Source organism: Nannobrachium achirus, assembly GCF_963921795.1.
Source record: "Nannobrachium achirus genome assembly, chromosome: 3".
In the NCBI taxonomy this organism is placed as follows: Eukaryota; Metazoa; Chordata; class Actinopteri; order Myctophiformes; family Myctophidae; genus Nannobrachium; species Nannobrachium achirus.
Genome location: NC_137812.1, coordinates 76,767,583 through 76,779,791, shown reverse-complemented (window position 1 = coordinate 76,779,791; position 12,209 = coordinate 76,767,583). Strand labels below are relative to the sequence as shown.

The 12,209-nt window shown below is 41.1% G+C and overlaps 1 protein-coding gene across 1 annotated transcript in view; it reads left to right on the top strand.

The window, feature by feature from the left end:
• Positions 1–12,209, top strand: part of LOC308282464 (CSC1-like protein 2) — a gene marked incomplete at its 3' end in the record, with an annotated part of 134,469 nt that overhangs the window by 91,133 nt on the left and 31,127 nt on the right. The window contains exons 9-13 of the mRNA XM_080722810.1: positions 1,573–1,657; positions 2,160–2,183; positions 7,135–7,205; positions 8,563–8,643; positions 11,244–11,367. Coding sequence (XP_080578936.1) covers positions 1,573–1,657; positions 2,160–2,183; positions 7,135–7,205; positions 8,563–8,643; positions 11,244–11,367 — 385 coding nt within the window. The remainder of the gene's footprint in view (positions 1–1,572; positions 1,658–2,159; positions 2,184–7,134; positions 7,206–8,562; positions 8,644–11,243; positions 11,368–12,209) is intronic.

Genomic DNA, 12,209 nt, shown 5'->3' with positions numbered 1-12,209 from the left:
AAAGAGTGGTCTCCATACTGTACACTGTAGACTCGGGATGGGCACAGCCATGATTCTCTTCTGGGCTCACACTGTCATGTGACTAGATGACGTAATCGTTGCCGTCAAGTGATAATCAAAAAAAACAAAAACAACCCCCTTCCGGCCCTTCAAAATAATAGCGGCGGCCTACGGAGGAAACGGCGCGGCACCAATATAATTTATATATATTTACCACTGCATTGTCTGAAGGAAGCCAAACAAAAATAAGTTTTGCTCTTATGTACCTGTACAAAAGATGTAACAATAAAGTACAACCTTGAACCTTGAACCGTGAATTAAAGGAGTAGTTCACCCCCAAAATGACTTTTTTTCCTATTGATTACTCATGCCATGGAGAGGTTTTTGTCACATTCCTAAGACAACAATTTTGGGGGTGAACTACTCCTTTAAGAGGCCATAAGGACGAGAATATTGATGTGATTTCACAAAATGTTAGAAATCCACAGGCAGGGTTGGCTCACGGCCAGCTCTATGCTGCATTCTGCACAGGAAAGAAAGACAGCGCTGTCAAGGTCTTCATGGTGGAAACTGGAGAATGAGGAGGGCATCACTGACAACATGTTTACACAGAACTACTTTAATTATCCATCCTACTCTTATCATTTTCCTCTTTTTATACTTGAGGGCCGCCTGAGGCCCCCCTTCCTATATCACTCGGGTGACTGAAAAAAAAAAAGAAACGACCACTCTGACTGCATTTATAGGTCAAATTGACAGGTAAATTCTCTCCCTTTTTGCCCAGGAGAGCAACACCTCCTCCCTGCTGCCAGCAGGGGTTCTATTGTCTGTTGTTCTATTGACAATAGAACCCCTGCTGGCAGCAGGGGGAGGAGGTTGCTCTCCTGGGCAAAAAATTGAAAGAATTTACCTGTCAATTTGACCTATAAATGCAGTCAGAGTGGTATAAATGTATATTATTTCATACCTAGGAAATGTTTCAGAAGGGGAAAAAAAACGAGAACATATATCTTGAATATTTAGGAAAAGTCATGGAAGGGGAAATCTCTGAGACCTTCACGGGGAGAGTTATTGTACTTTGCGATCTCAAAATCGGCCAAAATGACCTGTTAGTCACCCATGTGATATACAGTAAACCCATTGTAAATTCATCAGTGGAGCAGAGATCTGTAAATGTGTAGATGTACAAATGTGAAGGCCCCAAATGGGTGGCCTGCATCTCTAGTTGTCTGAACCTGTTAACTCCTGTTAAAAAGCTACGTGCGTGTTGACGTCATTCAGATCACGTCCCCCCAAACATCACCAATGCAACACTGGCAGTACATTCTGTAGGGTTGAAATGTTAAAGGTAACGGTTCAATGTTGTGTTATTGTTTGTTGTTCAGGACCAACCATAGTAACATATTAATGTGTTGTTATTGTTTGTTCCTCAGAACCAACCATAGTAACAGGTTAATGTGTTGTCATAGTAACAGGTTAATGTGTTGTTATCTCCTCTTCAGAACCAACCTCCTGTGGCTGTAGTAACAGGTTAATGTGATGTCATAGTAACATGTTAATGTTGTGTTTCAGAACCAACCTCCTGTGGCTTCACACGGCCTTCGCCTTCATGTACCTGCTGCTGACCGTCTACAGCATGAGGAGACACACCTCCAAGATGCACTACAAGGAGGACGACCTGGTCAGTACCCTGAACCTAAACCTAAACCTAAACCTAACCCCTAACCTCCAAGATGCACTACAAGGAGGACGACCTGGTCAGTACCCTGAACCTAAACCTAACCCTGAACCTAACCCCTAACCCTAAACCTACCCTACAGCATGAGGAGACACACCTCCAAGATGCACTACAAGGAGGACGACCTGGTCAGTACCCTGAATCTAAACCTAAACCCTAACCCCTAACCCTAACCCTAACCTCCAAGATGCACTACAAGGAGGACGACCTGGTCAGTACCCTGAACCTAAACCTAAACCTAACCCCTAACCTCCAAGATGCACTACAAGGAGGACGACCTGGTCAGTACCCTGAACCTAAACCTAAACCTAACCCCTAAACCTAAACCCTAACCCTAAACCTAACCTCCAAGATGCACTACAAGGAGGACGACCTGGTCAATACCCTGAACCTAAACCTAAACCTAACCCTAACCTCCAAGATGCACTACAAGGAGGACGACCTGGTCAGTACCCTGAACCTAAACCTGAACCTAAACCTAACCCCTAACCCTAAACCTACCCTACAACAAGAGGAGACAAACCTCCAAGATGCACTACAAGGAGGACGACCTGGTCAGTACCCTGAACCTAAACCTAAACCCTAACCCCTAACCTTAACCTCCAAGATGCACTACAAGGAGGACGACCTGGTCAGTACCCTAAACCTAACCCTAAACCTAAACCCAAACCTAACCCCTAAACCCTTACCCTAACCTCCAAGATGCACTACAAGGAGGACGACCTGGTCAGTACCCTAAACCTAAACCTAACCCTAACCCTAAATCCTAACCCTAACCCTAACCTCCAAGATGCACTACAAGGAGGACGACCTTACATAACAAGAATAGGCCGCTCGAATGACTTTGTCTGAGCTATTGTGTTTCTGTTATGTTTCCAATGGGACTACAGTTCATTATAATGACTCTGTATGTGCTATAGAGGAGGAAAAAATCCTAAAAAAGAGCCTTAGTTTTTGAGGTACCCCTACCCGGGGTAGAACAAAACGCGACATAGTTTTTTCATATCTTTAGGATGTCCCCTTCATGAAATGGATTGTCCCAAGTTTTACTTTGACTGCAAAAGTCATGAAATTGATCCATGAAGGGACTCATCACATAGGCAAAAAAACGCCTATCCTGAAAGATGGAGTTCCAAGTCAATCCTTTGTCATTTTCTACCTGCAGGTTGTTTTTACCTCATACTTGCACAGATGGTCCACAGGTAGTGTCCTTACATCCCAGAACAATCAGAATGCAAAAATATGGTTCTGTTTTGAATCTGCAGCCTTTTATATAAGGACTTTCTATAGGCGGAAATTACATTTCTAAGGAATGTTCCCCTGTAAGTCTGGTGATAATCTTCTATAAGGGGTAGAACAAAACGCGACATAGTTTTTTCATATCTTTAGGATGTCCCCTTCATGAAATGTACTGTCCCGAGTTTTACTTTTACTGCCAAAGTCATGAAATTGTTCCATGAAGGGACTCACCACATACTGTAGGCAAAAATCGCCTACCCTGAAAGATGGGGTTCCAATTCAATCCTTTGTCATTTTCTACCTGCAGGTTGCTTTTACCTCATACTTGCACAGATGGTCTACAAGTAGTGTCCTTACATCCCAGAACAATCAGAATGCAAAAATATGGTTCTGTTTTGAATCTGCAGCCTTTAATATAAGGACTTTCTATAGGCGGAAATGACATTCCTAAGGAAGAATCCCCTGTGATCCTGGAGATAATCTTCTATAAGGGGTAGTATAAACCCTGACAGTGTTTTTACTTGTCCTCTTCATGAAATGGATGGTCAGTAGTTTTACTATTACTGCAGAAGTCATGAAATTGATCCATAAAGGTACCCACCATAAAAAAGCTTACCCTGAAAGATGGAGTTCCAAGTCAATCCTTTGTCATTTTCTACCTGCTGGTTGTTTCATCTCATATTGCACAGATGGTCTACAGGTAGTGTCCCTACATCCCAAGGGGGAGGCTCTCTCCATTCCGACATGTCGCCACTCCGAAATGGACTTCTTATTGTCGGAGTGGCGACACTCCCATGGGCCTAAGGTTTAGGGTTAGGGGTAGAGATAGGGTTAGTGTCGGAATGCAGACATGTCGGAAAGGAGACATGTCGGAGTGGAGAGATGCACCCATCCCAAGGCCTAATTCTCTTCACCTCAAAAGCAGCAAACATATTGTTCTATAAGCAGTCTATGGTATTCAGACTTAAATGCAGTACATTATATATGTAAGCCTATATTCAGTAGAATACACTACACTTTGTGCGCCATTCTTAATGCCAAATAATCAGCAGCCTTTTCTCATTTTCATTTATTTCTTTTTCAATCAACAACTATTTTGAGCAGTGTAAGGGAGACTGACCAGTGTTTGATTATTTGGCATGCAGTAAGCCAAAGATTCTCAGATCCTGAAGTTCATGAATGTGCTTCGCCAGCTTGTTGAAAGCTGTATTATTGCTTATTCTGAACAGGCTGCTTGTTGCATTGCATCCAGTCAATGCGTGCCATGCTAGAAGACTCTCACACAAAGCCACTCCCAATGTATTTGTAATATCAGACATTGGGATGTATCGTTGTCTATCCCATGACCAGCATGCATGAAAATGGCAGCTATTCCAAGGAGTTGTTGACTGACATAGTAGGCGAGCAACACAAGTATATCCATAGTACTGTACATATAAATTAGGTCAGGGTCTGAGAACCTTTGGCTTGACAGATAGTCTACCAGAGGCTTCAGGATGTTCAAGACAATATGCCCTCACTCTCTATGGCCTAAAAAAGAAGGCAAAGGGCCAGGTGTGTTCTAGTCTTGATGAGCTCCGTTGTATTCTTGCATCAACGACAGACATGCCAGTCTCACACCTGCCTCCCACTGAGGATATTTTTGAATGTTCAACAGGCTATGTACCAAACTGGTACAGTATATGGTGCCACAATCATGTCCCCAAACCCCTTTTGTGGAATCCAGTTGGGAAGGGTTGGATGCTAAAGGATACATCACTAAAGCCTGTCCTGTTCAAAAAATAGCCTGCACCAAGCAGTAAGAGACCTCACCCAACTCTACTGCTATGATAAGGATTGTTGCAGTCAAAGTAGTACGTGCCTCAATGTCTCTCTGTGGGATTGTGTTGTACATAATATTGCTCCTGTATTTACAGTACATTGCCTGTAAACTAAAATAAACAAGAAATGACACAATCCTTTTATACCAGCTTGTGCCTTGTGGACCAGCCTTGACTGTAGAGCATTGTAGTGGCCCTTGGTTGTAATCCACTGGGAACTGAATTCCTTCTTACCGTTTATATTATAATAATATATACCATCATACCATATTTATTACCATAACATAAATAGTAAGACTGAATTCAATTAATCCATTGACCAGCCATTGACCAATAGATACACAGCCGATTACGTCACGAACAAACTCCTGACAAAATTATGTCTGAATTTGGGAGATCACAGCTTTGTATCCATTGACCAGCTTTGCAAATTGGTCAGTCCCCCTCACACTCAAATTAGTTGTTGATATGAAAATATTGAAAAAGAAATAAACGAAATAAATTAAAATGAGAAAAAGCTGCTGTTTGATTATTTGGCATGCAGTAAGAATGGCACACATATATAGAAAAACTCCTGATTCACAATACAAGCATATTATGACATATTCTTCTGGTTTATTTTTGGTTGTTGGTGTATTCCCTATTGACAATCTGAATGGAGTTTGTTAATTTGTATTGATAATGAGCACCTTATCGATCCTGCTTATTGACCCATGGGCTTTTATCGAGCCCACTGTTGAGCGCTTTATAATATTTTGTGGAAAGATGTGAGATGTGAGATTCTGAACAGAACTGGTATCTTTTTGCATTGGCCAGTTGTTGTGAGTCTGAGTTTGTCTATGAGGATGAGAATTGACAAAAGTAAAAAATATTGTCATTTAATATCTTTAGAAAATCATTCATTAGTGTGCAGTAAGTGTTAAATGGCTATATATTATGAATAGTACTGTAACAATGTATTAATCGCCTCTTGTCTTGATTATTTAAACATGATGTCATGGGCCGCTATGCTTAATAACAAGCTTGATAAGCCCAAAGCTTATTGATACCGGGATATCAAGTTTGTAGTAGGCCCTTGTTTCCAGCTCCTTCCCTACCAGTAAGTGGAAATGGTGTATGATTAACTTGTGGGGATATTTCTGCCCTTTCTTGGTAAATCACTTTTTTGCATTCTGATTATTTTGGGATTTAAGGACGCTACCTGTAGACCATCTGTGCAAGAATGAGGTAAAAACAACCAGCAATAGAAAATTACAAAGGATTGACTTGGAACTCCATCTTTCAGGGTAGGCGTATTTTTTGCCTATGTGGTGAGTCCCTTCATGGATCAATTTCATGACTTTTGCAGTAAAAGCAAAACTACTGACCATCCATTTCATGAAGAGGACAAGTAAAAGTTATGAAAAAACTTTGTCATAGTTTGTACTACCCCTTATAGAAGGATTACAGGGGAATTTTCCTTAGGAATGTCATTTCCGCCTATAGAAGGTCCTTATATAAAAGGCAGCAGATTCAAAACAGAACCATATTTTTGCATTCTGATTGTTCTGGGATGTAAGGACACTACCTGTAGACCTTCTGTGCAAGTATGAGGTGAAAACAACCTGCAGGTAGAAAATGACAAAGGTTTGACTTGGAACTCCATCTTTCAGGATAGGCGTTTTTTTGCTTATGTGGTGAGTCCCTTCATGGATCAATTTCATGACTTTTGCAGTAAAAGCAAAACTCGGGACAATCCATTTCATGAAAGGGACATCCTAAAGATATGAAAAAACTATGTCGCGTTTTGTTCTACCCCGGGTAGGGGTATGGTCAACTTCTGGCCTATTTTTTCCTCTACTACTAGTGTGTTTCTGTTATGTTTCCAGTGGGACTACAGTTCATTATAATGACTTTGTCTGAGCTATTGTGTTTCTGTTATGTTTCCATTGGGACTACAGTTCATTATAATGACTCTGTCTGTGCTAGTGTGTTTCTGTTATGTTTCCAATGGGACTACAGTTCATTATAATGACTCTGTCTGTGCTAGTGTGCTTCTGTTATGTTTCCAATGGGACTACAGTTCATTATAATGACTCTGTCTGTGCTAGTGTGTTTCTGTTATGTTTCCTATGGGACTACAGTTCATTATAATGACTTTGTCTGAGCTATTGTGTTTCTGTTATGTTTCCAATGGGACTACAGTTCAGTGCAGCAGCGGCTACTTCCGATACTCGCCGCTCGGGAGCTGCCGTTCCAGACTCTATATAGCATTCAGAGATTGTGGACTAGTTGTCTGGCTACGCCAGACTACTCATCTACTAACATTCACACGCAGTAACCTCCTCTCTCCACCAGGTGAAGCGCACGCTCTTCATCAACGGTATCTCCAAGTACGCAGAGGAGAGTCACATCAAGCAGCACTTTGAGTGAGTCTGATCTCACACATCTCACACGTGTGTGTGTGTGTGTGTGTGTGTGTGTGTGTGTGTTTGTGTGTGTTTGTGTGTGTGTGTGTGTGTGTGTGTGTGTGTGTGTGTGTGTGTGTGTGTGTGTGTGTGTGTGTGTGTGTGTGTGTGCGCGCGTGTGTGTGCGCGCTTGTGTGTGAGTGAGTGTGTCTGTGTTAATTTTTTATTGATTTAGTTTAGACTTTAGAATAAAATGTCATTAACTTTTAGTCATACTGTATGTGAGCTTGTAGCGCTGCTATTGTTATACTGTATGTGAGCTTGTAGAGCTGCTATTTTCGAGCACAACCAAACATAAAATGTCTCAGTTCTACTGTGTCCCTTCCTAACATGTTAGTCTAGTTTTTTCTAGAACACAAATGCCTGCGTTAACGTGAGCCTCGGCTTGATGGAGAACTGCCTTCAATGTTACAAAAGACGCCATCTAAGGCATTGTATTTTTTAATAAGACGGGCAATATTAAATCCTGTTGATTATTAATCAATCACGACAACCGAGAGAGGGAGGCGACTCGTTTGTTTTCATTCAGCCTAATCAGTCTCACTTGCATTTCAAATCGTATCCTTTGACTGGCTGGTGGTGCCTATAACTTAACTGACACAAGGTAGGCTATTTATTATAAACATAGCCTACTTGTGTGGATTTTATTAGCCTACTTGTGTGGATTTTATCGATACATTTGACTTGAGTGAAATGGTGATAAAGTGAATTCTCTGTCTGCTCTCCTCTCCGCGGTGCCGACATGGCTGCACTGCCATGGACTGCACTCACTCGGCACTGTTTTGTTGGAAACATGTGGCACGCGGCCCCGACAGGAATCGGCAAGGAGCGGAGGAAAATCCTCTCTCCAAAGCCGCTCAGACGCATTTGAAAAGTCTCTCGCTCAACAAAACAACAAGGGCCAGGAAGGCTCCGCTCGTATGCCCTGCTGTAGGCTTATATTTTTAGACTATATAGCTTAGTTTTCGTTCGTGTGCACACGTGTGTGTGTGTGTGTGCGTGTGCGTGTGTGTGTGTGTGCATGCGTGCGTGCGTGTTGGTACCAAACAGATGGTGGTGTTGTTGTTGTATTTCCACAGACAGGCGTATGAGAACTGCATAGTTCTGGTTAGGGTTAGGGTTGTGTTATGAGACAGGCGTATGAGAACTGCATCGTTCTGTAATAAAGGATATGTTGTTGTGTTTAATGTGTAATAAAGGATATGTTGTTGTGTTTAATGTGTAATAAAGGATATGTTGTTGTGTTTAATGTGTAATAAAGGATATGTTGTTGTGTTTAATGTGTAATAAAGGATATGTTGTTGTGTTGTGCTTCCAGACAGGCGTATGAGAACTGCATCGTTCTGGAGGCCAGGGTTTGCTACAACGTAGCCAAGCTCATGTCACTCAACTCAGAGAGGTAAGAGACCCCCCCCCCCCCCCATCCTGCTCTCCTTGGAGCCCCGCCCCCTTCTCACATCTGACCAATAGGGCATAGCCGTGGGCGTGGTCTTCTGGTGCCACTAGAAAAATTGTCCGTTCATTTTCCTCATATAGAGATTTACAACATCCATCCAGGATCCTTTGTTTTATTATATATATTTAATATTATGATATGATATGATATGATATGATATCATATATGATATGCAACATTTAAAAATACCATTTGTTTAGCAGTTTTCAATGTTCTTTTTTCACAGAATCAAAGGTTTTATATAATAATGATTCACCAGGATCCTGGATGGACTTGGAGGGTTGATTCTAGGCTTAAGATAATTGATATCAATATTTGGACTGATTCTAGACTGATTCTAGACTGCTTCTAGGATTACAATAATTTATATAAATATTTATGTAAATAAATCACCAGTAAGGAGGTTTAGTAAATCATATTAACATTATTATTAGTGCTGTTCGAGTTAACTAAATTAATCGCGATTAACTCACCGTTATGTTAATCATGATTAATTATTTTAATCGCAATTAATCACATATTTATATATTATAGCCATTTGGCCTTTGGACACTGTTTCTCAACATTATTATCTCAACTATTATTTGGGGAGGTCTCCAGATGATTAGCTTAATTTGCAATATTGTTTTCTCACTCAACAGTAAACAATCCAACATACATATACAGGGGTATCTGCTTTTATTTTTATTAATATCTCTAATTGTCTCACAAGTAATTAACTAAAATGGTCAAACATTGGCTACAATATTGGCTATTTTGGCTACAAGGTCCATCCCTCTTGATATAAAATATAATTAAATCATAAAGGTGGACACAACAGTAATCAGATTAATTAAATTTAGCATATCCTTGTACCCATCAGCTGCAGTCTGTTTAATGCAATACCATTATGATTTATTTGGGTTTTTAATTGATTTTGAATAAAAGATTAACATACTTTCACATAAAGCCAGCATATTTTTCCACTCCCAAGTTAATAGGGCCACGAAAGACTTGATCACTCTAAGTTACATTGTGAGCTGATAAAAGCTGATGACTTATTTGCGATTAATCGCACGATTAACTAGCTAAATCATGCGATTAATCGCGATTAAAATATTTCATGGCACTAATTATTCTACATGATGTGTTGTACAGGAAGAAGGTTTAGTAGATGATATTAACTAGGGATGCGGTATCGGTACTCGCGGTATCGGTACTCGCCCCGATACAACCCTATTTTGCTGTACTCGTACTCGCCAGATACTTCTCACGGCCGCGGCCGATACCGAGCAGGGGCGTCACAAGGGGGAGAAAAGTGGGACGGAGTTACTAGGGCTCAAGGTGAAAGCCAGGGCCTTAATTATTTTATACTTTTGCTATTGAAAAATAGCAGATATGCAAGCTCACAGTGCCGCACTGCAAGCTTGCAGATCTGCTATTTTTTAAATACCCCATGAAGAACATTCATGGGGGGCCACCGGGCCAGCAGTGAATCCTTGTACCCAGGGCCCAGAATTTGGTGCGACACCCTTGGCAATGAGTGCACACTGGGGGAATCACGTGGATCAGACAAGCAGCAGGTTGGCGCGGTGCGGTGCGGTGTTGTTTGCGAGAGGAGAAACAATGTCTGCAATTTAGACATATTTCAAGATTTGTGAGGATGACAACACCAAAGCAGAGTGCAAACAATGCACTAATAAAATATCAAGAGGGGGTTCTGCGGCCGCCTCGCCTTTCTCTCTCTCTCTCTCTCTCTCTGGAGGGAGGAGGAGCGCGACTGTGTGTGTGTGTGTGTGTGTGTGTGTGTGTGTGTGTGTATGTGTGTGTGCGCGCGTGTGCGTAACTCACGTCTCACGTTGCTGAACGTCGCTCCATAAAACAACAACAAACGATATTTCCAAATAAAGTCCATAGGAGTCGTAGATATGGACAACACGTGTTGTCCATCTAAGGATAGCATTTCTAGTTCCCTTTATAGAGTTTAAAACGACCTATTCCACCGGAGCTAGCCTATTAGCATGGACGGGACCTGCACTGTGTGTGGATGGAGGAACACGTGTTGAAAAAAAAAACAAGAATTGACACAGTCAATATATAAGCTGGTCAGATGTGGGTTAAAAAGGCAGGGAGGTTGTCTATGTACAATGAGTGGGGGCAGAACACAATAAGAAATCTAATACAGGTAATGGTTCATAGTAAAAAAAAAAAAAAAAAAAAAAGCAATTTAAATACTTTTTGTATCATTAATTGTACTCGTATCGGTACTCGGTATCGGCGAGTACTCAACATGAAGTACTTGTACTCGTACTCGGTCAGCAAAAAAGTGGTATCGGGACATCCCTAATATTAACATTATTCTACATGATGTGTTTACAGTAATATTTACATTATTCTACATGATGTGTTTACAGTAATATTTACATTATTCTACATGATGTGTTTACAGTAATATTTACATTATTCTACATGATGTGTTGTACAGGAAGAAGGTTTAGTAGATGATGTTAACATTATTATACATGATGTGTTTACAGTAATATTTACATTGATGTGTTGTACAGGAAGAAGACAGAGCGCAGTAAGAAGTTCTTCACAGACCTGATGGCTAAAGAACACATGCCCACCATGATCAACCCTAAACCATGTGGTCACCTCTGCTGCTGCGCCATCACTGGCTGTGAAGAGGTACTGCACTATAACTATACCAATGCACTGTAGATAACCATATCCATAACTATATCCATAACCATCACTGGCTGTGAAGAGGTACTGCACTATAACTATACCAATGCACTGTAGATAACCATATCCATAACTATATCCATAACCATCACTGGCTGTGAAGAGGTACTGCACTATAACTATACCAATGCACTGTAGATAACCATATCCATAACTATATCCATAACCATCACTGGCTGTGAAGAGGTACTGCACTATAACTATACCAATGCACTGTAGATAACCATATCCATAACTATATCCATAACCATCACTGGCTGTGAAGAGTTACTGCACTATAACTACAATGTGATGCTTACTGTACTGTACTGTACTGTACTGTACTGTACTGTACTGTACTGTACTGTACTGTACTGTACTGTACTGTACTCCTCACATCATGGAGTCATGTGATGCTTACTGTACTGTACTGTACTGTACTGTACTGTACTGTACTCCTCACATCATGGAGTCATGTGATGCTTACTGTACTGTACTGTACTGTACTGTACTGTACTGTACTGTACTGTACTGTACTGTACTCATCACATCATGGAGTCATGTGATGCTTACTGTACTGTACTGTACTGTACTGTACTGTACTCATCACATCATGGAGTCATGTGATGCTTACTGTACTGTACTGTACTGTACTGTACTGTACTGTACTCATCACATCATGGAGTCATGTGATGCTTACTGTACGCATCACAGCCCATGGAGGCGACTGCCTCTCTGAGTCTCTGGTGTTCCCAGCCATGTGTTGATGTGTTGTTGGGTTAGGGTTAGGGTTAGGGTTAGGGTTA